This window comes from Neomonachus schauinslandi, chromosome 3 (assembly GCF_002201575.2).
Source record: "Neomonachus schauinslandi chromosome 3, ASM220157v2, whole genome shotgun sequence".
In the NCBI taxonomy this organism is placed as follows: domain Eukaryota; kingdom Metazoa; phylum Chordata; class Mammalia; order Carnivora; family Phocidae; genus Neomonachus; species Neomonachus schauinslandi.
In genome coordinates this window covers 61,821,089-61,847,287 of record NC_058405.1, presented here as the reverse complement: position 1 = coordinate 61,847,287, position 26,199 = coordinate 61,821,089, and the positions used below count along the sequence as shown (strand labels likewise).

At 39.8% G+C, this 26,199-nt stretch overlaps 1 protein-coding gene across 1 annotated transcript in view; it reads right to left on the bottom strand.

The window, feature by feature from the left end:
• The window catches only part of LOC110570219 (phosphatidylinositol 3,4,5-trisphosphate 3-phosphatase TPTE2-like), a 91,973-nt gene that overhangs the window by 3,678 nt on the left and 62,096 nt on the right, over positions 1-26,199 (bottom strand). Inside the window, exons 11-14 of the mRNA XM_021678198.2 lie at positions 18,610-18,671; positions 17,206-17,286; positions 13,168-13,273; positions 2,125-2,216 (exon numbers count right to left, since the gene is read on the bottom strand). Of these exons, the coding sequence (XP_021533873.2) occupies positions 2,125-2,216; positions 13,168-13,273; positions 17,206-17,286; positions 18,610-18,671 (341 nt within the window). The remainder of the gene's footprint in view (positions 1-2,124; positions 2,217-13,167; positions 13,274-17,205; positions 17,287-18,609; positions 18,672-26,199) is intronic.

Here is a 26,199-nt window from a genome sequence, read left to right as displayed (position 1 = left end):
ACCCTTGTATAATAGTGGCACCCGCAATGAGAAAGGTCTGTGCTAGTCCTTGTGCAAAATACAAAAAGAAGGTGCAGACTCAGGTGATGCTTCAGGGAGCTATAGACATAAGAAACAGTAGTAGAATGGCATAGATTACATGTCAGGCTGGATAATGAAGACTGTGTGTGGTTGTGTGCTCTGGGGAGGTTAATGAGAAGCACAGAGTAAGAAAGCTTCATAGAGGGGCGCCTGGGTGGCTCAGTCATTAAGCGTCTGCCTTCGGCTCAGGTCGTGATCCCAGGGTCCTGGGATGGAGCCCCATGCCCTGTGTCAGGCTCCCTGCTCAGCAGGAGGCCTGCTTCTCCCTCGCCCACTCCCCCTGCTTGTGTTACCTCTCTCGCTGTGTGTCACATAAATAAAATCGTGTAAAAAAAAAAATGCTTCACAGAGGAATGAAATGGAGTTGGGATTGGAAGGATCTGTATACATGAGGAGCACTGAAAAGAGAATCCTGTGCAGACAGGGTGGTGTGGGGGAGGGAGAGGAAAGACCACCAAACCTATGAAATAGAAATGAGAGTGTTGTGTTCCAAGGGCCAGAGGGTACCCAATCTACTTGGAATGGATTCTGCGGGTCAAGTTACTGATAGAAATAAGCTCAGGTCTCACGTATGATAGGGAAATATATTAAAGGTTCAAGAGCCAGGAAATAAGAAAAGTTGTTGAAGCATGTGTGTGTATGTTGGGGGGGTCATGTCCTATGTGATAACGTGGCCTATAGTTATCATTTAGTGATTATAGCTCACAAGGCAACTTCACATATATTATCTAATCGAATCCTCACAACACTTGAGATGTGATTTTTATTCTACAGATATACTGAGCCAAAGATATTAACTGGCTTTGACTACAAGCACATAGTGCGTTCTTCTCCTCTACTTACAGCTTTTCACAGTAGGAGCAGAGAAATACCTGCATATTGCAGATCTCTCTACACTGTATTATATGAGGAGAAGGAAAAGGTAGGGAGACCACTGTAGAGATCTGGGCATGAGCAAATGAGGTGCTGGACTAGGCGGTGGCAATGGGAACAGAAAGGAATGGAGAGAATGAAGAGAGATTTCAAAGGTATAATCAACAGGAATTGGTGACTGGATGTGGGCCCACGGCGAAGAGAGAATCAAAGATACTACATTTTAAGGCCTGAGTGAGAGAATTCTGGTGTCATTTGCAGAGGCAGAGGAAAAGCTCATCTGACAAATTTGGATTGACAAATGTGGTTACATTGTTGGGGCAGAGGCAAATGTGCTTACGTTGTTGTAGCTCCTGCACCTACCACATGGTGGATGCTCATAAACATGTGCAGAGTGGATGAAAGAAAAAAAAAAAAAGTTTAAAGCAGGGGAATGGATGAGCAGAACCAAGAGTAGAGTATGTGCAGAAATAAGAACAGAAAGTCGAGGATCAGGTCTGGGTGAGTGCCTTCCGTGGGGCAAAGGGGAAGGAGTGGTGTTGGAAAAGTAATAGGAGAAGAAAGACAAAACCCTGAGAGAGAATTTTGAGGGTTTATATTTCTTAGACCCAGGAAGGTTTCTTATTGCTTTAGAAAAGGTAGGTAGTCTAAGGCACTTCTTCAGCATTTAAGAAAACACACTATCAGGTCCCATTGCTTTGGGCAAAGAGATATATATGTTCCTCATCTGACCACTCTTGCGTTACTTCTCACAGTGCACTCCCATAGGACATCTGAGGTAGAGTCACTTGGGACATTGCTAACTCTAGAGATTCCTGGACCCCATTCCAGATTTCTTGAATCATACTTTTGGGGTACAGTCTAGGTATCTGCATCTTTACAGGCTTCTAGGTGATTCCCATGCACACTAAAATTTCAGAATCAGTGCCATATTATAAAATGACCAAGAAGACAATATGGCTAAAAAATGACCAGATAACATGAATTTAAAATTCTGATAGATTCCTGGGAACATGCTTGGCATGTATGGAAAAGTGAAAGGCAAAGCAACACTCTGAACTGAAAATATATTCTGGAAAATGCCCTAAAAAAACTATCTTGAATACAACATGCTGGTTTGACGTTGAGATTTGAAACAAACACCAGAATTTTCAGTTTACATGCTCTTACCCAACAGTTTTTGGAAGCAGAACAGAAAAAGACGATCTTGTGCTGCATTATTATTTGTACTTTTAGATCATTTCCATTGCCTTTTCCAACACCTGAAGGAAATAAAGTTAGGCTCATTAGAGCAAAGAGCAAAATGTCTCACCAATTAACATTATGGATTAAAGAGAAAATTATGACAGCTAACAGTGTGTCAATATTGAATCATTTGGGTCTTGCTTGGATTCCGTCTTCAAAAAACAAAGTTTTGAGCCCAACTTTGTCTCCTAAAGCACAATTTATAAGGCTGGAGGGGGAAAAAAGACATATAGTTCAGCTCCTAGGACTTAGAATTTCATCTCTTCACCTTTCTAGAAAAAAAAATTAGGGTAGGTAACTTGCAACCTTTCCTGCTAATGTGTTGCTTGCTTCAGACATCCGATGTTTCTTAAATAGTCTAAATTCCTCTTGCCCTCATCTAACTCCAGTTCCTCGGGCAGTCTCTAAGAAAATATTGGACAGCTGTATCCAAACATTTCTGTGGCATTCAGGACACATCTATAGACAAATGGTTTCTTGCTCTTTATTCCATTCAAATGACCCCCTTCTTTTAGTAGTTCTTAAAGGGCTGGTTTCTCAAACCTTCAATTAATTCTTACAGCTTTTCTTTTAACCATGAATGTCACAAATATGCACAGAAGTAAAGGTACAGAATTAAAAACATATTCTAACAAAGTCATATTAATCGTTCTTGATATTCATATTTGCATTGTTTTCACTAATACCATATTATTAATTTATATTAAGCACCATCATTTCTTAGGCTTACTTCCCCCATCCCATTCCAGTTGCAGAACTCCTTTCCACTGATGTCCACCAGAAATCAGTGAAATGTAGAACTAAATTCAAATACTTATCACATGACAGGAAAGGGCATTGATTTATAAGCTTAATTCCCTGACATTTAAAACTTTTAAAATAAAGCATATTTACACAATATAAAAGGTAAAAAAGACATGAGGTGAAGAGTTGGTCTCACCCAACCCCACCTGTTTATTTCTCCAGCTCCAAATGGATAACTAATATTTTTATGCACATATAATCAAATATGAAGTCTCCCAGAGATTTTTATATATGTATGCACAAATATGAATACATATTATTTCCCACTTGTTTTACAGAAATTGTGGAATACCCTAACACTGTCCTGTACCTTGCATTTTTTAAGTACATGTCAAAATTTTTATTTAACTCATTAATTAAAAAACAGTAAAATATTACAGCTGATTCAAAGTAAACTACAAGCCACTGAGAAAAACAGTATGGAGTTTCCTCACAAAATTAGAAATAGAATTACCATATGGTCCAGTAATTTTGCTACTAGGTATTTACCCAAAGAATATTAAAACACTAATTTGAAGAGATATATACACCCTTATGTTTACTGCAGCATTATTTATAATAGCCAATATATGGAGGCATTCCAAATGTGTATTGATAGATGAATAGATAAGGAAGATGTAGTGAAGATGTGTATACACACACACACACAATGGAATATTGCTCAGCTGTAAAAAAAAATATATATGAAATCTTGCCATTTGCAACAATGTGGATGGACCTAGAGGGTATAACGCTAAGTGAAATAAGTCAGAGAGAGAGACAAATATATGATTCCACTCATATGTGGAATTTTTTTAAAAAATGAAAAAAACCCCCAAAAATCAGACTCTTAAATACAGAGAACAAACTGGTGGTTGCCAAAAGGGAGGTGGGTGGCGGGATGGGTGAGATAAAGGGGAATAAAGAGTACACATTTTTTTAAAGATTTTTATGTATTTATTTGAGAGAGAGAGAGAAAGCACAAGCAGGGGGAGGGGCAGAGGGAGAAGTAGGCTCCCCGCAGGACTCTGGGATCACAACCTGAGCCAAAGGCAGACACTTAGACTGAGCCCCCCAGGCGCCCCATGAGAGTACAGTTATCTGGATGAACACTGAGTAATGTATAAAATTATTGAATCATTATATTGTAACCTGAAGCTAATATAAACTAATGTATGTTAGTTATACTTCAATTAGAAAAAGTACTGCACATCTATAGGGGGATAAAGGCTGATGACATGAGTTTACAAATAGATACAAAATGGCTCAATAATCGCTTTCCACTAGACACAACTAATTTGTATTTTTATGTATAAAAATTTATAGTATTATTAGTTTTCTACAACTTAATGAGTTATAAAGAGCTTAAAGACCATGAGAGGTAGAGATAATCCTGGAAGGGTGCACAAAACAAAATACTGCTCATTTCAAAGTCTTTCACCCTTTTTTCTGACAGTTTCCCCATCCCCCTTCTGTTTTGATCATAACAACCTCAAAGGAAGATTATTCTTATTCCAAAAGAAGGCTTGTGTCTCTAACACTGAGTCAGGAAGAAATAGGAAATCTGAACAGACCAATTACTAGAAATGAAACTGAATTGGTAATCAAACAACTCCCAACAAACTAAAGCTCAGGACCAGATGGAATCACAGGTGAATTCTACTAAACATCTAAAGAAGAGTTAATACCTATTCTCCTCAAACTATCCCAAAAAAATAGAAGGGGAAGGAAAACGTCCAAATATATTCTACAAGGCCAGCATTACCCATACCAAAACCAGATTAAAGTCACTCCAAAAAAAACCCCCAAAAAACAAAACTATAGGCCAGTATTTCCAATGAACATAGGTATAAAAATCCTCAACCAAATATTAGCAAACTACATTCAACAATACATTAAAAGGATCATTTACCACGATCAGTGGTAATTTATTTTGGGGATGCAAGGATGGTTCAATACTTTCAAATCAGTCAACATGGTACACCACATTAGCAAAAGGAGGATAAAAACTACATGATGGCTCTTTTTTGCTGCTGGGGAGATGGCAGAGTAGGAGGATCCTGAGCTCACCTGTCCCACAGACACACCAAGATAACAGCCACATCAGTGGAACTAACTCTGAAAAGGACCCAAAGACTGGCAGAACAGACTTTCCACAGTAGAATGGAGACCAGATCGAAAAGGGTAGGTGAGATGGAGACAGAGCTGAGAACCAAACCCTCGGTAAGACTAACCACAAACAGGAGGGAACCCTGAGCATGGAGAAGCAAGAGGCTCAGACCCCACAGCAGGCACAGGAGACCTGCACTGACAAGACAAATCCCCATAACATTCAGCTTTGAAAACTAGTGGGGCTTAATAGGTTTTTAGGACCAGCAGGGCTCAACTCCAGATACTTTATTTATTTGAGTATAATTAACTTAAGTGCTATATTAGTTTCAGGTGTACAATATAACAATCCAACAATTCTATACACTACTCAGTGCTCATCAAGGTCAGTGTACTATTAATCCTCTTTATCTGTTTCACCAATCCCTTACCCCACTTTCCCTCTGGCAACCACCAGTTTGTTCTCTGTATTTAAGAGTCTAATTTTTTGTCTTTTTCTTTGTTCTGTTTCTTAAATTACCGATATGAATGAAATCATATGGTATTTGTCTTTCTCTGATTGACTTACTGCACTTAACAATATACCCTCTAGGTCCATTCATGCTGTTCAAATGGCAAGATTTCATTCTTTTTTATGGTTGAATAATATTCCATTATACATACACGCACATATATATGCCAACTCTTCTTTATCCATTTACCTATTGATGGACACTTGAGTTGCTTCCATATATTGGCTATAGTAAATAATGCTGCAATAAACAAAGGGGTATCTATCTATCATCTATCTATATCTATCTACATATCTATCTATCTTTTCAAGTTAATGTTTTCATATTCTTTGGGTAAATACCCAGTAGTGGAATTACTGGATCATATGGTAATTCTATTTTTAATTTTGTGAGGAAACTCTCTACTGCAGGCAGTCCACAGTGCCTGCACCAATTTGCATTCCCACCAACAATGTACAAGGGTTTCTTTTTCTCCAATTCCTCAACACTTGTTTCTTGTATTCTTTATCCTAGCTATTCTGACAGGTGTAAAGTGATAGGTCATTATGGTTTTGATTCATATTTCCTTGATGATTAGTGATGTTGAGAATCTTCTCATATGTCTGTTGCCCATGTATATGCCTTTTTGTGAAAAATGTCTATTCAGGTCTTCTGCCCATTTTTTAATCTGATAGTTTTTTGGTGTTGAGTTGTATATGTTCTTTATATATTTTGGATATTAACCCTTTATCAGATATATCATTTACAAATATCCTCTCCCATTTAGTAGGTTGTATTTTTATTTGGTTCATGGTTTCCCTCATTGTGCAAAAGCTTTTTATTTTGGTGTGGTCCCAATAGTTTAATTTTGCTTTTTTTCCCCTCACCTTAGGAGATATATGTAGAAAGATGTTGCTATGGCCATGTTAAAGAAATTATGGTGTCTGGTCTCTTCTATCAATTTTATGGTTTTAGGTCTTACATTTAGGTCTTTAATCCACTCTGAGTTTGTGTGTAGAGTATAAGAAGTCCAGTTTCACTCCTTTGCATGTAGCTGCTCAGTTTTCCCAACATCACTTGTTAAAGAGACTATCTTTTTCCCATCGTATATTCTTGCCTCCTTTGTCATAGATTAATTGGCCATAAAAGCGTTGGTTCATTTTTGGGCTCATTATTCCAGTCCACTGATGTGTCTATTTTTGTGGTTACTACAACTTTGTAGTATATTTTGAAATCTGGGATTGTGATACCTCCAGCTTTGTTGTTATTTGTCAAGATTGCTTTGGCTATTTGGGGTCTTCTGTGGTTCCACACAAATTTTAGGATTATTCGTTCTATTTCTCCAAAAAATATTGTTGGTATTTTGATAGGGATTGCATTAAATCTGTGGATTGCTTTGGGTAGTATGAACATTTTAACAATTTAAAATTTTAACAATGGGATTGTTTTCTTAACTTCTCTTTCTGCTACTTCATTATTAGTGTATAGAAAGACAACAGATTTCTGTATGTTAATTTGGTGTCCTGTGACTTTACTGAATTATCAGTTATGGATGTTTTTGGTAAGGGATTTTTTTTTTAAGATTTTATTTTATTTATTTGAGAGAGAGAGAGGGAGTGCAGGGGGGCAGGAGCAGGGGGGGGAGGGGGGGGGGGGGGGAGAAGGAGGGAGAAGGAAAGGGAGAGAATCCCAAGCATATTCACACTGAGTGCAGAGCCCAACTCAGTGCTCGATCCCACAACCCTGAGATCATGACCTGAGCCTAAACCAAGAGTTGGATGCTTAACTGACTGAGCCACCCAGGTGCCCTGATGAAAGGTTTTCTATATATCATATCATAGCATCTGTCAATAGTGACAGTTTTACTTTTTCCTTACCAATTTGAATGCCTTTTATTTCTTTTTCTTGTCTGATTGTTATGGCCAAGACTTACAGCACTATGTTGAATAAAAGTAGTGAGAGTAGACATTCTTGTCTTATTCCTGATCTTAGAGGAAAAGTTCTCAGTTTTTCACCATTGAGGATGATGTTAGCTGTGAATTTTTTATGCATGGCCTTTATTATGTTAAGGTATGTTCTCTCCAATCTTCCTTTTTGAGAATTTTTATCATGAATGAATGTTGTACTTTGTCAAATGCTTTTTCTGCATCTACTGAAATGGTCATATGGTTTTTATCCTTTCTCTTGATTTATCATATTGATTGATTTGAAAATACTGAGCCACCCTTACATCCTTGGCATAAATTCCACTGGATCATGGTGAATTTTTTTTAACATATTGTTGGGTTCAATTTGCTAATATTTTTTGAGGATTTTTACATCTATGTTCATCAGAGATATTGGCCTGTAGTTTTCTTTTTTGGTAGTGTCTTTTTTTTTTTTTAAGATTTTATTTATCTGTTTGAGAGAACGCGTGCATGAGAGTGGGGAGAGTGGCAGAGGGAGAGAGAGGCAAGCTCCCTGCTGAGCAGGGACCCAGATGCAGGGCTTGACTCCAGGACCTCAGAATCTTGACCTGACCCAAAGGCAGACACTTAACTGATTGAGCCACCCAGGTGCCCTATATTTTGGTAGTATCTTATCTCATTTTGGTATCAAGAAAATGCTGGCCTCTTACAAAGATTTTGAAAGCTTTCCCTCCTCTTCTATTTTTTGAAATAGTTTGAGGAGAATAGGTATTAACCCTTTAACTGTTTGGTAGAATTCACCTGTGAAGCCATGTGGTCCTGGACTTTTGTTGGTTGGGAGTTATTTGATTACTGACTCAATTTCATTGCTAGTAATTGGCCCTTTCAAATTTTCTATTTCTTCCTGATTCAATTTTGGAAAACTACAGGTTGTGTAACATCGGTCTTAGCAACATTTTTCTAGTTATGTCTCCTCCAGTATGGGAAACAAAAGGAACAATAAGCCATTGGGACTATTCCAAAATAAGCTTTTGCACAGTGAAGGTTGAAACCCACTAACAAGTTGAAAAGGCAACCTCCTGAATAGAAGATATTTTTCAAATGATATATCTGATAAGGAGTTAATATCCAAAATATATAAAGAACTTATAAAACTCAACACCAAAAAAACAATCCAATTTAAAGGTCCTCTGCCCTGAATAAACATTTTCCAAAGAGGACATACAGATGGCTGACACATGAAAAGATGCTCAACATCACTAATCATGAGAGGAACATAAATCAAAACCATAATAATATATCACTTGACACCTGTCAGAATGGCAAAAATCAAAAACACAAGAAAAAACAAGTGTTGGCAAGGATGTGGAGAATGAGGAACACTTGCGCACTGTTGGTTAGAATGTAAATTGGAGTAGCTCCTGTGAAAAGCAGTATTGAGGTTCCTTAAGAAATGAAAAATAGAAATACCATATGATCCAGTAAATTAAACTACTGGGTATTTACCCAAAGAGGACAAAAACAGTAACTTGAAAAAGATATCCGCACCTCTATGTTTATTGCAGCATTATTTACAATAGTCAAAACTTGGAAGCGACTCAAGTGTCCATTGATAGATGAATAAAGAGGTGGTACACACACACACACACACACACACAGGAATATTATTCACCCATGGAAGAATGTGATTTTGCCATTTGTGACAGTGTGGATGGACCTACAGTGTATTATGCTAAATGAAATAAGCCAGACAAAAAAGGACAAATACCATGTGGTTTTGCTTATATGTGGAATCTAAAAAATAAAACAAAAAAATGAACAAACAAAAAGTAGAACCAGAACTGTAAATACAGAGAACAAACTGATGGTTACCAGAGGGAAGGCAGGTGGGGAGATGCACAAACTAGGTGAAGGAGAGCGGGAGATACAGGCTTCCAGTCATGGAATGAATAAGTCATGGGGATAAAAGGTGCAGCATAGGAAATATAGTGAGTGATACTGTAATAGTGTTGTATGGTGATGGACGGTAGCTACACTTGTGAGCATAACATAACGTATGGACTTGTCGAATCACTAGGTTATGTATCTAAAATGAATGTAATATTTTGTGTCAAGTATACTTCAATAAAGAAATAGTTTATAAAAATAAGGGGGAGACAACATGTAGAAGTCCAAGAATTGTTACTATAAAAGAATGGCAACCAAAAAAAAAAAAAATGAAGAAGAAAGCCACTGTTGCTGGCACTGATTTATGGATGGGCAGAGAGGTGGGGGATAAAATCAGAGAAATGGATGATGAGGGATAGACAGGGTGTGGTGAGACATGCCAGAGACATTTTAGTTCAAGTCAACTCAACAGAGATTTACTGAGCTCCAACTATGTGTCATGATCTAGGGGATTCAAAGATGAATGAATAATGGTCTCTGTCCTCATGCAATTCGCAATATAGAGTATATCACCTGACATAGACTAAGTAAATATAGTGTTATAAATACTACACCTCAATATAAGCAAATGGGTGATTACAGGTTGCGTTCTCCCAGAAGTAGACCCTGAGCCAACCCTTTGGGTGCTAGTGATTTATAAATGAAGTGCTCCTAGGAAGAATTCATAAGATCCAAGGAAGGGTGGGATTCAGCAGATTCAGCTTGATCCATGGAGAATTCTTGAGCGTAAATTATCCTGCAGAATTTGTCACACTTTGAAGCATTGGAGTTGTTTTTGTACAGCTGCTAGTCATTGTCTATGGGCTGCCCAACAGGGTGGTGTCACTCTCAGGGATTTTGGGTTCCATATAAGTGAGTTGGCTCCAGTGGTAATTCTCCAAAGATTATAGCAAAGGGGGTGGAGGCTGGGGGGTGGGATCACAGAGCTGGTGGAAGGGATCCAAGGGGATCTTGATGGGGCACCAAGAGTCTCCAACCCCAAGGGCTAACAGAACGTCTCAGCCTAGAGGGTACAGCTTGATGGACAAGCTAAAAAGGGGATAAGTGGATAATAAGTAAAATTAAAAAAGAAAGAAAGAAAGGAAATGGCTGGTGTCATTAGCTTTGGCCTGATTATTTACCTGGGTGCAAAAAGAATGGTAACTTACCATGCAACCCTTCTTAAATTGGCTCTGCAAGCCTGGGCCCACATGGTACTGAACAACTGCTAAGATTGCAACTTTGTCTGAAGTCTTCATGAGGAATCTCAAACTGGACTCTTATAATCTATTTTATGTTAGCCCGAGACTAGCAAACCAAACCCATGAAACTCTCTCCCAGTTTTCCCCTACAGTACTCGTCCATTTGGGTTAGCTCCTCTGTTCTCCACATCTGCACCTTACAGTCTTAACTAAACAATGTTTCTACAGAGTTTATATAAAATTTAAAATATTAACAGAGAAGTCACAGTCTTAGGATATAATATCAGACTGAGAAACATATGAAATTCTAGAACTTATTAAAAAAACATTTTAAAGCTTAGAATTTTGAGAAACAATTCCCATTCTCACTCTTCATGTTAGAAAAATATATTAAAATTCCACTGGACCAAATGCCTATTTGCCTGTCTGGAACAGTTAAATACTCACAGGGGTTTGTATAGATACTGTTGGTCCCATTGTTCACAAAGAGGAAATTGAACAGAGTATACACTCAGATACAGTATTGGCTCTCATGCCACTGAGTTGGTTTTATGGTTGGGTTTATATTTCTTGGTGGGAGAAACTGCTCCAGTGGCTGACTGTGTTTTTCCTGGTCTACAATAAAGTGGTCTACTCTTTTTGCAGGACCCCACTGAATGTGGAAAGGGAACAGGGCAAAACATTGCTGACCACTACCTTCTGACACCTGTTGGACAAGCCTGGCTCTGCCCTGGAGAAGTGTGACAGCAGCTAGAATTCTGAGTGAGGTCAGCCATTAGGACCCACGACAACCCTGTCCCTGCTAATTCACACACAGCTGATGATACAGTCATAATGGACTCTCTAGAGGACTTTGCAGTCTGCAAAGCCTTTTCACAAACAGTTGCTTACTTATACACACAGGCAGCCTTCGGCCAGAACAGACTGTATTTCAAGGGTCTGACTGCACAGTGCTTGTTTGGAAACCTAGACCAAAATTTCCCACAGAAACAATGCCCCTGGGTTGACATTTGTTTTCACAAGCCAGAAACCTATGCAATCTGTTTGTGGTAATCCATTAAAATTCCTCACCACCACCTATTGTGTGTGTGGTGGGGAAGAAGGGATATAAAAATAATTTGAAAAAGGCATTTCATATTTTAATTTTTTGATTATGCAGTTTATATATATATGTGTGTGTGTATATATATATATACATATATTTATTTATTTATTTAAAGGATTCTTCTATTTCTGAATAATTGGATGACATGTTAAAAAAATATATCTAGATCTTATTTTGTGTGACTCCCCAGAAGGCTAAAAACACTAGGCTGTCTGGATGGATACCAATGTCCTGGCACCATACCACCCACGAGAGACCCGGCACCTCTGCATGGTCCACAGTCTGACTTTGGGGAGTCAGAGCATCACTCCCTGCTGTGCCTCTGGCAGTGAGAGTGAGGCCCCAGCCCATCCCCATTGAGGTGGCCCTGCTCTGCCGCCTCCCCTGTGAGCTCTGCAGGAAGGGAGGTGGGTGATGGAGAATTAGAGACTTGAGGATGGTTCCATCTCTCTCCCTCCTCCTCCCCTCCCCTTCCATTTCCTTTCTCAAGTCCCAGAGATGGATGATCTAATTTTCCTGCCTCCCTGGGTGATGGTGGATCCCAGTCTCTCTCCTGACATTCTCGAAGCAGATGAACAGTCAGCTCTTTTAAAGTTTATAAGGATTTTTACTCCTGGTAATAACTAGTAAGAGCTAGGAGGCTGAAAGACACCCCCCCCCCCCCCCCCCGAGTCCAGATTTCTCCCAACCCCCTTTCTGTGTTCACGTAGATTCTGGTAGGGAAGACTGGGTGCTGTCCCCTAGGAAGCTGTCTTTGACCCCTCAGCTGGGCAGGGGCCAGTCTGTCTGGGCCCCAACACTGTGGTCAGCTCTTTATCTATGCGCACTCATTCCTCCCCTTCTTAAGGGCAGAGAAACACTAGCAAGGGGCTGGCCCAAAGCAGGCACTTGGTAGTTATTCGTAAAAAAAGAATTTGTGGCAGAAAATTCATTTGCTGTTTGGGTATTTAAGACATCTTTGTGTATTTAAGACGTCTTAAGACATCTTGAGTTGCTAGGGGTGAGGGGACTAAGGGTGGAGGAGGGAGTGGAGAGGAAGAGACCAGGGTGATGAGAGGAAAAAAGGGTTTCTGAAAGGGGCATGTGAGAAAATGATACAGGGCTGCCAAGATGAACCCTGAACTAGAGGTGGACATGAGGAAGAGGTGGTCTCCCGGGCGCATGAGCCCCTTCCTCTCTTTTCCATCAGAGGTGCTATTCTGAAAAGCCCACCTTGGGCTGAGGCCAAGGCAGCAAGGGAAGGGGATGGAGCCCCCCAGACTGGTGAAGAGAGGACATCTAAGGGCTGCTGGGCTCTTCCAGGGGGAGGGGTTCACACATGAGGATGCATAAAAGGACAGCCATGAGTTGGGATTGTCGGTAGAGACAGGAGCAACCGTCCCATACCTGAAGAGTCAGAACATTGACCTCCTGCCCAATTCTCCAATTACACATAAAGCACTTACCATGAATTGAATAAATAATGATTTTTTTAATCTTGAGTGTTTTTCTTGGAGGGAGAGTCATGTTGTAGATATTTTTCACATCTGCAAAATATCCAACATATCTATTCTGCAAAACAACAGAAGCCTCAATTTAAGTGGAGATGAAAAGTCTTCACTCAGCATTCCTCATTTTTTTTTTTCACATAGAATTTAGGGAGAATCATTAATTAAACATTTATTGAGTGCCATTATATAACTAGGCATGTTTATGTTTGTTGCCTCATGACTGAATATCTCCCTTAGAAGAAAAATACTGAACTCAGGGGCGCCTGGGTGGCTCAGTTGTTGGGCGTCTGCCTTCGGCTCAAGTCATGGTCCCAGGGTCCTGGGATCAAGCTTGGTGTCGGACTCCCTGCTCGGCGGGAAGCCTGCTTCTCCCTCTGCCCCTCGCCCCTGCTTGTGTTTCCTCTCTTTCTGTGTCTCTCTGTCAAATGAATAAATAAAATCTTTAAAAAAAAAAAATACTGAACTCAGTGCTGTGGGGAAGGAACAAGAAGGGGGCCAGGTGTTGTTTATAGGCTACTTTCGATTGAGAGGGCACCTAACCAGAACCAACGGAAAGAGCTACAACATTACATCAAGATGTAGTTAATGTAACTGTGGAAAAGCTCAGTCTGAGGGTGGAGGCTTAGCTGTGATTAGGTTAAAGGAAGATTTGTGGTTTGGCAGAGAGTAGCCTCCTAGTCATGAAAGGACTCGAGAAGACCTCCACACACCACTAGGTAGATAAATATGCTCTTATCCCTGTGGCCAGCTTGACTGTATTCTCTTTTCATTTCCCCAATTCTATTTTGGCAAGGAAGTCCTTCTCCTGTAGCAAGCTGCTTAGAAGGGCTCTCCTTGACTTTAAGGTTTTTTTTTTAAGTTTTAGGTAATCTCTATACCCACCTGGGGCTTGAACTTACAACCCTGAGATCAAGAGTCTCATGCTCTACCAACTGAGCCAGCCAGGCGACCCTCTCCTTGATTCTTCAGGAAGTGGAAGAGTTCTGGGGGTGCATGGGTGGCACAGTTGGTTAAGCATCTGACTCTTGGTTTTGGCTCAGGTTGTGATCTCAGGGTCATGCGATCGAAACTTTCTTTGGGTGTTCAGCACAGGGAGTCTGCTTAAGACTCTCTCTCCTTCTCCCTCTGCACAACCCCCCCCCCCCCCGTGCACTCTCTCTCTCAAATAAATAAATCTTAAAAAAAAAAAGAAGTGGAAGAGTTCTGGTACTGAATCAACTGGACTTTTTTCCCCCACCCAATGGGAAGTGTTAATAAAATTAACTGCCATACTTTCTATTTGAAAGGGCCAGTCAAAAGAAAGGCTCATGCAAGTTCTTAACTTGGGGATGGATGAAATGTGGTCCACAGAGCAGGCTACAAAGCACAATCAAAATATGACAGTATCTGCGATTTACCACCCCCCATGGAGGGAACTCTGTCCTGGGGCCTTGCCAACCCAGCACTCACACCTGAGGCCAAGTCCTTGTCTTGTTAGTCCAGTGAATCGGAAGAGAGTCCTTTGTAGCCTATGATGTACCAGTATGTACCAGTTCTGGGCTGGAGTTAGAGAAACTGCAGGGTGCAGAAGTGGTGGGGGGAGGGCAGATGTGCAGGGAGAATCCTTGAAGGAGTTCCATCTAACAGCCCCTCGGCTCCTGCCACAAGATTCTCTACTTTCCACTGAAGTCTTGTAACCCACCAGGGCCCTCAAGCTGCTTCTGCCCCCACTCTTCCTTCTCCTACAGCCTCAGACAACAAGGCTTTGGAGCAGAAGTTCGTACAACGAACGTGTGTCTAGTAAGCATTCCCTACACACAAAGGGGATACTGTGTGAGACACTTTGGGAGGCAAATGGTGCTAAGATGGGTAAGACATGGACCTTGGCTGCAAAAGGGGTAGAGAAGTCACCACTTCAAACAGCTAGAGAATTGTGAGAAGTAACTTAGTCCCCCCGAAAAACACGAAGTGCTGTAAGAACTGAAAAAGCGAGAGACACTCTATGTTCAGAGGGAAAGTGGCTCCTGGAGAGGGGCCTCCATGAGCAGCGGACAGGGTGGGAAACCCTAAACAGTCCAAATGTGTTGGTGTGTGGGACATGGGAGGCACATAGTGCAAGAAATGGTTGGAAAAGTCACGCTGTAGAAGACCTTGAGGGCCACCGGCTGTCAGAAACCAGTACGGGTCTTGAGCATGGAAAGGGCATGATTCCCTGACTAGGCTTCAGTAAGTTCGTTTATGACTTTTAGCCTATGTTCTTTGACTTTTTTTTCCTTCCTTTTTCGCTTGGGGGTGGCAGAAAAGTATCAGTGGATAAGGCTGCGTTCTTTTGTCCCAAACTAAACATCTAGCGTCAGCAGTTACCATGTGCTGCTAACAAAGGCCAAGGGTATCTAACTGGCTCCCAGCACTTAACTCCACAAACTTTCAGTCACAGCCACATCCATGTCTACTTAAGGGTTCCTAACCAGCTCTTACTTCAGCTTGAGGAGCAATACAGAAAAGGCAATGTAGAGAAGCTGTGCACAGGATGGGAAATAATGGGCTTCAGAGTCTGACAGAGCTGGATTTGAGTTCTTGGTTCAACAAGTTAGTTTCCCTGAACCTCACTTTCCCAACCTGTAAAATGGGAACTGTAATGGTGTCCACTCTGAGATTTTGAGAATATTAAATGAGATAATGAATATAATATCCCTAGCATGGTTTTTACAACAAAGTCTAGAATGTTGTGAACTCTATAAGATAAATATTCCAGTTTCTGGAATAACAAATTACAAGGAATAAAAGAGAGAGGTGGGAAACCTATCAACTAAAAGAGACTGAAGAGACCTAGCAACCAAATGAAATGTTTCGCCCTTGTTTGGATCCTGATTGAAACAAACTAAATTTTAGAAACATTTAAGGTAATGATGGAAATTGGATATTATTAAGATACCATTAAGGTATAATATTTTTATTTTTATTTATTTTTTAAAGATTTATTTATTTGTTTTAGAGGGAGGGAGGGGCAGAAGGAGAGGGAGAGAGAGAATCTCAAGCAGACTCCCCATTGAATGTAAAGCCCATTGCAGGGCTCGATCTCATGACCCTGAGATTATGACCCTGAGCTGAAATCAAGAGTCAGACGCTTAACCGACTGAGCCACCCAGGTGCCCCTTAAGATATAATATTTTTAAATATGATCAATGGTTTTAAGGTGTCCTCCTCCCCCACCAAGAGTCTATGTGAGATGTCACACTAAAATCCTTGTGAGATAAAATCATCTGTTGACTGGGATTTCCTCCACACTAGATGGTTCTGTGGAGAAGGGGTGTATGTGTATGAGGAGAATAGGGAGGGAATGAATGAAACATGATAAAATGATGGTTGAAGTGGTGTGAGGACTATAAGGGGACTCATTATAGGATTGTCTCAACTTTTTATGTTTGAAATTATTCATAAAACATTTTTAAAAGGATAAAATAGGGTAACTGCATGTATTTCACATGGATTTTCTGAGTATTAAATGAGATAATATATGTCAAAGTACAACAGTGTCTGGAATAGAATAGGTTTTTGAAAGATTTTAATTTCCCTTTTTTCTTTCAAAATACAGCAGCCCCCTCCTCTGTCTCTTTCTCTGACTCTGTCTCTCTCTCTCTCACACACACACGTGATGTCCTACAAGAGGTGAACTGTCCTAGTAGGGGCTTGTGAAAGACTCAGTTCCTCTCAGAGGGGAGTCAAAGGCCAGTGACTTTCCATAATCTTCGAGTCTGGAATCTTAGAAATTAGACCTTCCTACTTTGGGAAGGGAATCAACTCTTGAACTCTGTAAGCAGTGACCAATGTAAAACGGACAGCAGGATGCCCGGGGGGACTCAGAGGCGTGGCTCTTGGGTCCTGGGAGGGATCCAGCCAGTCACAGGCACCAGAGTGGAGCTGCCCCTTCACCAGAGGTCGAGAGTCCAAAATGAAACCAAATAATAGATGCCAAACTCCCCAAAGAACCCCCTTTTAAGAAAGACAACTTACCTGAGAAGGAGTTTCAACTCCCTGAAATTTAGTGCTGGTGCTTTTATCTGTTCGCCGTTCTCCAAAATAATAAAGGCTCTCCTACGGAAAAGGGGGCAATGCAATCATGGTTCATCTGCACTTTCTTTTTCCTGTGTAAGGCATTCTTAAAGGTTCTAAGGGCACATTATTTCCTTAAGTCCGCGGCCTTTGGGCAGAGGCTGCTCAAACTAAAATTAACAGCAAAAAAAGTCATTTCAAGGCTTTTTACACACACACACACACACACACACAACTGAAACCAAAGTTTCACAAAACAATACTGACCTTTTGATATTTTCTATTCTAATCTAGTACATTTTATTTTAAAAAACGCTAGTCACAACCCAATAAGTTGACTTTACAACTCACTGATAGATTGGACCCAGTTTGAAAAACACTGTATGAGAACATCCATTTTCCTAACCTGTGTGTTAAAAATTAGGAACAAAGCAGATGGTGGCACCAGAGGGTGGGGCACTGTAGACAACCCGAAGCTTCTCTTCTCAGACTGCAGGCCAAGTAGGGAGCAGAGCTGCTGGGCACGTCCGTTCAGTGGGAGCTTCTCAGCTCGATCATGGCAGAAAGAAGACTGAGAACCCCACTTTAAGAACTGGAAATAGCCTACCCTGTCTCTGCAGAAATTTTCAGAGAGCACAGCCTCCAACAGACCCCATAGATATTGACTACAAAAGGTTAATAACATCCAGTAACTTTGTTATGCATTGGAAAATGTACCTTTTATCTACCTAGTGCTTCTAAGGATGTTGGAGGTCCTTTGGAGAACTTACCAAACCAGTCTTGATATTATTCTTGTGAGGAAGGAGACCGTCCCCTATCTGGGGGCCTAAGAATGGGGCTGGGATGAAATGAGGTGTAAGAAGCATTATGACTGTGGAGTTGTTTTCCACTTGGACAGCTTGACCTTACCCCATTATAATCCTGTCCCTATTAGGCTCTATCTTCATTTAAAATGTTGGTATTACTGTAGACATCATGGATTTTTTTTGCATTAATTTTGATTTAAAAAAATACTGCATTAGATTATTTCTCTTAATTACTGAAAATTTTGGCATTCCCTTAAATTTTGTGCCTAAGGTGAGTGTCTCATGGACCTCACCCTAGTCCTGGCCTAGAGTAAGAAGCACCTAGGTTACTAACCAGTGCAAATTAAACAAGGAAATATGGTAGATTAACTAACTAGAATTTAAATAAAACTTTGAAAAAAAATAATGTATCAAAACCAGGCTTTCTAATAAGTGCATCTCCAATTACAACTTTTCTAAGTACCATGACTCAGAGAATCATCTTAACATCCTACCAGTGAGGTTTCAGAACTATCAAATTCAATCAGCACAAGATCGTCTGTAGTAACGTCTTTCATACCTCTGCAGTTATAAATATTTCACTGGCAATAAGGTAGGCACAAATCATAGTTCCAGTTCTTCCTGGAAAAGAAAAGAAGTTAGTCCATGAACCACTGTTCATGGCAGTACTTGGTATAAAGATGCTGTCAGAAATATTCAATGAGGGGCGCCTGGGTGTCTCAGTCGGTTAAGCGGCTGCCTTCGGCTCAGGTCATGATCCTGGGGTCCTGGGATCAAGCCCCACGTCCAGCTGCCTGCTCAGCGGAGAGCCTGCTTCTCCCTCTCCCTCTGCCTGCCACTCTGCCTACTTGTGCTCTCTATCTCTCTGTCAAATAAATAAATAAAATCTTAAAAAAAAAAAAAGAAATCTTCAAAGAGCTCATTTTGCATCGATTTTCTTTCACTCTGGAAGTGCTTGTTCAAAAGATTTTAATTCAGGACTAGCCAAAGCTGTTTCACTGCTCTGAGGTTGTACCTGGAATTCTGCCCTGTGGGCACGAAGACACAGGCGCACGTGTATATTGTTCTTGAATCACTACTGCTGGGGACCGCAGGAAGGAGGCGGTGAGGTCTACTCTAGGACTTTAGAGCGCAAGAGCTACTTACCAGTTAAGAACTAATTACACACCCTGTTTTACTAACTAACATAAATAAAAGTACCTATAAAAGATAAAATATGATCAGAACCCAAAACATGACACAGCATTTATAACACCCATTTTTCTTCTATTTTTGAGTCTTAGTGTGTTACAAAACATACATGAAGGTAAAGAGAACAGTATAACGAACCCCATATATGCTTCCCAGAGTATATTATATTGCTGTACTTGTTTCTCTCCTCTTCCCTCCCTCCGTTTTTCTTCCTGTCTTCTTCTACAGCATTTCATTTTTTAAACTTTTTTTTTTTGAGTAGGTTCCACACCCAGCACAGAGCCCAGTGCAGGACTTGAACCCATGACCCTGAGATCAAGATCTGAGCTGAGACCAAGAGTTGGACACTTAACCAACTGAGCCACCCAGGTGCCCCCTATAGCATTTTAAAAGCAAACCCTTGATTTCATGTCATTTCATCCTCAAAGTTTATGTCTTATTCTAATTTGTATTTTTGCCCTGCTATACAAAATTTGATTTAAAAAATATGGTGCTTCTTTTATTTCTACAGTTACCTGTAGCTTTTGTCTTAGCCTGTGTATGCTGAACTTACTTGGTGTAATTTCAAGCTTACCCTTTTAACTTCAGATACATTCTATCTTCTATGCTATCCCCTTTTTTTTTCAACAAACAACTAAACTTATTTTGCAACCCATAGTTTGAAAAACATTCTAAGCCAAGTACTTCCAAAAAAGACTTTTTACCACCTCAATCTGTGATATATAAAGGCTTCTTGCTAATGGAAATCATGACTATTAACAACCCAGCTCTCAGTGGTATAGACTGTTAACATTTCAATTCTGTCTGGAGGACATCTCTGGGTCTCTATAACTGGTACTTTCCCATCTGAAAAACATTTTTGCAGGTTTTCTGTCCTTGTGACTATATACAATCACAGACACAGTAGATGTCCTATCATCCAGTCAAGTCAGGTACAGCAGGGAATTATAAAAATGATAATACTTACCTTCAGTATTTTATCTTAAAACATAAATGTATACTTATTCACTAAATTTCTGATATTAGACAAAGGTTTTAACTTTTTAAGTGTGAGTCTCCCAGTTGGAGTTCTTTCTTAGAAAGGCCAGGTCCGTGGTATAAACCACTGCATCATCTATAATTTCTAGTTTCAGATTTTTTTTTTTTTAGAGCAATCTAGATGCAGAAACCTCTTAGATTTTACTACTGGGATTTTTCTCCCAGTGTTTTATATTAGTCTTCCTTGCATTTAATTCAGCTGCAATTTTGGTTGTAGCCACTCAACTTCTTTGAATCTTCTTGAAACATTCAACTAAGGGCTCATAAAATTTTAACATTCTGTTCACTCTGACATTTTACAAATCTATATAATATTTGATTATTTGACAGACACTGGTGGAAGCAGAAACACATAGGCACACTAAATTGAAGCTTACTAGCTGCAAGTTTTCAACATGCCAATGGACACCACAGGTGTGTTTATAGAGGGAATAGAGAACATCAGAATATTCACCCAGTTGGTTAGATGGAAGTCTGTAAGAGACCTTTTGTTATCCTGAAGTCAGAAGAAGCATCTTGCATCTCTAAATAAAATATAGTTCTGGATTTCATAATTATAACTAACACTTGGATAATACTTTGCAGATCTCATAGAATCTTTACAACAACTTCGTGAGGTAAATACCCTGCATAAAGAGGGAGAAACTGAGGTTCTATGGATTTAAGCAACTTTCACATCATCAAAGACATCTTTTTTTTTTTTTTAAGATTTTATTTATTTATTTGAGAGAGAGGATGAGAGGAGAGAGAGAGCACATGAGAGGGGGGAGGGTCAGAGGGAGAAGCAGACTCCCCGCCGAGCAGGGAGCCCGACACGGGACTCAATCCCGGGACTCCAGGATCATGACCTGAGCCGAAGGCAGTTGCTCAACCAACTGAGCCACCCAGGTGCCCCATCAAAGACATCTTAATGCCAGTTTATATGATCTTTTATATCAATCCTTAAACTTTATTATTTCTCAGGTGTGTCTATCATCCTCCCCACAATGCACAATCTATAGTCCAATTCTTGAATCTGTAAGCAGAGACTTAGGTAATTTTCCTGACATGAGAGTGGTAGTGTGTATACATGTGTGAGTGTGCATGAATGTTTGTCCCTTAGAGTTGCTTAAAGCACCTTAAATGTAACTAAAAGAGGGGAATTCCAGTCCAAGATGGTGACATAGGAAGATCCCAAACTCACCTCCTCCATGGAAACAACCCAATTCACACCTTCTTTGGCTCCAGACAACCTGCCAGAGAACCCCTGCATGGAGCACCCCAGGGTACTGACTTGCACCCTCTTCAGCTTCAACTGTCCTCTCAGGGCACCCTCTGGAGATCCCCAGGACTGCCCTGGTCTGCACACTCACTTCAGCTATAGCTGCCTGTTAGGGCATCCCCTGTGAAAACACCCCAGGACCCCCTGGCCTGCATGCCACCTTAAGTCCACCCACCCAACCAGGGTGCCCCTTATATGAAGTGCCCCGGGACCTTCAGCCTCTTCCTCAGCTCCAGCCACCCCATCAGGGCACCTTCTGTGGGGACAGTGCCAGGATCCCTCTAATTGCACCTACTTCAGCTTCAGCCATTCTGCAAAGCACCCTCTGCATGGAGAGCCCAGGGACTCCCTGGACGGTACTCATTTCAGCTTCAGCCATTCTGACAGGATGTCCTCTGTGCAGAGAGCCCAGGGGCCACCCTGGCCAGTGCCTACTACAGCTCTGGCCATCCTACCAGGAAAACCCAGCATGGAGTGTTCTGGGACCCACAGCCCAGGCCATCCACAGCTCCAGTCAGCCAAAGTCACCAGGTACACACTGTCTACACAGGGGATGACCACACACAAGACAATTCCTTCAAAGTTTAGAAGAAGTAGCTGATCTGCCTAATTCATGAAAACAAACACAGAAAGTCAAGTACAATAAGGAGACAGAGGAATATGCTCTACACAAAAGAGTAAGAAAAAACCTCAGAAAAAGAACTAAATGAAACAGAGATAAACAATATACCTGATAGAGAGTTTAAAGTCATGATCATAAAGATGCTTACTGGACTGGAGAGAAGAATGGAAGAACTCAGTGAGAACTTCAACAAACGGATAGAAAACATAAAAAAATACCAACTAGAGTTGAAGAACACAGTAACTGAAATGAAAACACACTAGAGGGAATCAACAGATTAGCAGATGCAGGAGAACAAATCATCAACTGAAAAGACATGGTAATGGAAAACACACAAGCTGAACAGCAAATAAAAGAACTAAAAAAAAAAGAGTAGGTTAAGGGATCCCTTCGACAACATCAAGAAAACAAATATTCCCATTATAGGGGTCCTAGGAAGAGAACAGAAAGGGGCAGAAAACTTATTTGAAGAAATAATAGGTGAAAACTTCCCTAACCTGAGGAAGGAAACAGACAACTAGGTTCGGGAAGCACAGAGAGTTCCAAACAAGATGAGCCCAAGGTGGTCCAAATCAAAATACATAATAATTAAAATGTCAAAGGTTAAAGATAGAGAATTTAAAAGTGGCAAGAAAGAAGCAAAAAGTTACATACAAGGAAACCCCCCTAAGACTATTGGCTGATTTTTCAGCAGGTCAGAAAGGAATGGCATGATACATTCAAAGAGCGGAGTGGAAAAAAACCTACAACCAAGAATATTCTACCCAGCAAGGCTATCACTCAGAGTTGAAGGAGAAATAGAGTTTCTCAGGCAAAGGTAAAGGAGTTCATCACCACTAAACCAGCCTTACAAGACATATTAAAGGGACTTCTTTAAGTGGAAAAGAAAAAAGCAATAATTAGAAGAAAACTATAAAAAGATGTAAATATGATAACATATACATAAAACATGGAAGGGGAGTGAAAACGTTCTTTTAGAATGTGTTTGAACTTAAGTGACCATCAGCTTAATACAGACTGTTACATACTTGGGATGTTATATACAAACCTCATGGCAACCAGGACCCCCCAAAACCTATAACAGATACACAAAAAATAAAGAGAAAGAAAGCTAAGCATAACACCAAAAAGTCATAATCACAAGGAAAGAGAACAAGAGAAGAAGAAAGGAACAGAGAAGTACTACAAAGATCAACCAGAAAATAATTTTTAAAATGGCAATAAGTTCACACCTATCAATAATTATTTAAAATTTTTTTAAAGATTTTATTTATTTATTTGAGAGAAAGAGTGAGAGAGAGAAAGCACATGAACAGGGGGAAAGGGAGAATCAGGCTCCCCACTGAGCAGGGAACCTGATGTGGGGCTCGATCCCAGGACCCTGAGATCATGACCTGAGCCGAAGGCAGACGCTTAACTGACTGAGCCACCCAGGCGCCCCTCAATAATTATTTTAAATATAAATGACTTAAATACTCCAATCAAAGACATAGGGTGACAGAATGAAAAAATAAGATCCATATCTATGCTTCCTACAAGAGACTCAGTTCGGACCTACATAGACATAAATTGGAAATCAAAGGATGGTAAAAGGTATTTCATGCAAATGGAAATTGAAAAAAACAACAACAACGCTGGAGTGGTAATACTTAAATCAGACAAAAGAGACATTAAAACAAACACTGTAACAAGACACACAAAAAAGGGCATTATTTAAGGATAAAAGGATCAATCCAACAAGAGCATATAACAATTGTAAATATCTATGCACCCAATATTGGAGCACCTGAATAGATAAACCAAATATAAACAGACATAAAGGGATAAACTAACAGTAATACAATACTAGTAGGAGACTTTTACACCCCAATTACATCAAAGGTGAGATTATCCAGGCAGAAAATGCATTAGAAAACTATCTTTGAATGACATATTAGACCAAATGGACACAACAGATATATATATAGACCATTCCATCCAAAAATCAACAGAATACATATTCTTTTCAAATACATATGGAAAATTCTCCAGGAAGACCACAAAATAAACCTCATTAAATTTAAGAAGACTGAAATCACATCATGCATCCTTGGACCACATTGTTACAAAACTAGAAATCAATCACAAGAAAAAGTGGAAAAAAACCAAACATATAGAGGCTAAATAACATGTTAGTAAACAACCAATGGGTCAATGAAGAAATCAAAAGGGAAATAAAAAAATTCATGGAGAGAGCAAAAGCTGTCTGAGGGAAGTTTATAGTAATACAAACACCTCCAGAAATAAGAAAAATCTAAAATAAACAACCTAACCTATGCCTTAAAAGAGTTAGAAAAAGAACAAACAAGCTTAAAGCTAGTAGAAGAAAGGAGGTAATAAAGATTAGAGCAAAAATAAATAGACACTAAAAATAAATAGAAAAGATCAATGAAACAGAGCTGGTTCTTTGAAAGGATAAACAAAATTGAGAAAACTTTAGCTAGACATATCAAGAAAAAAGAGATAGGACCCAAATAAATAAAATCAGAAGCAAAAGAGAAGTAACAACCAACACCACAGAGATACAAAGGATTATAAGAGAGTACTACAAAAAAATTATATGCCAACAAATTAATCAGTCTAGAAGAAATGGAAAAAATCCTAGAAACATACAATCTTCCAAAACTGAATGAGGAAGAAACAGAAAATCTGAACAGACCAATTATAAACAACAAAATTGAATTGGAAATCAAAAACTACCACCAAACTAAAGTTCAGAACCAGATGGATTCACAGGTGAATTCCACTAGCCATTTAAAGAAGAGTTAATACCTATTATCCTCGATCTATTAAAAAAAATAGTAGAGGAAGGAAACCTTCCAAATATATACTTCAAGGCAAGCATTACCCTGATACCAAAACCAGACAAACACTACAAAAAAAAAAAAAGAAAGAAAAGAAAACTACAGGCCAATATCTCTGATGAACTTGGATGCAAAGATCTTCAACAAAATATTAGCAAACCATATTCAACAATATATCAAAAAGATAATTCACCACAATCAAGTTGGATTTATTCTGGGGATGCAAGGATGGTTCAATACTTGCAAATCAACCAACATGATACACTACATCAGCAAAGAATGAAAATCATATGATCATCTCAATAGATGTAGAAAAAGCATTTGACAAAATTTAACATTCATTCATGATAAAAAATCTCAACAAAGTGGGTTTAGAGGAAACATACCTCAACATAATAAAGGCCATATCTGAACAACTCACAGCTGACATCATACTTAACAGTAAAAAAACTGAGAGTTTTTCTTCTAATAGGAACAAGACAAGGATGTCCACTCTTGCCACTTTTGTTCAGCATAGTACTGGAAGTCCTAGCCATAGCAATCAGACAGAATAGAGATAAAAGTTATCCAAATTGTTAAGAATGAAGTAAAACCGGGGCGCCTGGGTGGCTCAGTTGGTTAAGCGACTGCCTTCGGCTCAGGTCATGATCCTGGAGTCCCTGGATCGAGTCCCGCATCAGGCTCCCTGCTCGGCGGGGAGTCTGCTTCTCCCTCTGACCCTCCCCCCTCTCATGTGCTCTCTCTCATTCTCTCTCTCTCAAATAAATAAATAAAACCTTAAAAAAAAAAATCTTTAAAAAAAAAAAAAAAGAATGAAGTAAAACCGTCATTATTTGTAGATGACATGATACTATGTACAGAAAATCCTGAAGATTTCAAACTATTAGAGCTGGGGCACCTGGGTTGCTCAGCTGGTTAAGCAACCAACTCTTGATTTTGGCTCAGGTAATGGTCCTGGGGTTGTGAGACTGAGCCCTGCATGAGCTCCAAGCTTAGCGCAGAGTCGGCTTCAGATTCTTTCCTTCCCTCTACCCTTCTTCTCACTGCATGCAAGCGCTCGTGCTCTCTATTTCTGTCTCTCTCTCTCTCTCTAAACAAATAAAATCTTTAAAAAAAAACTATTAGAACTGATAAATTCAGTAAGGTCATGGGATACAAAATTAATACACAGAAATCGGTTGTGCTCGTATACAA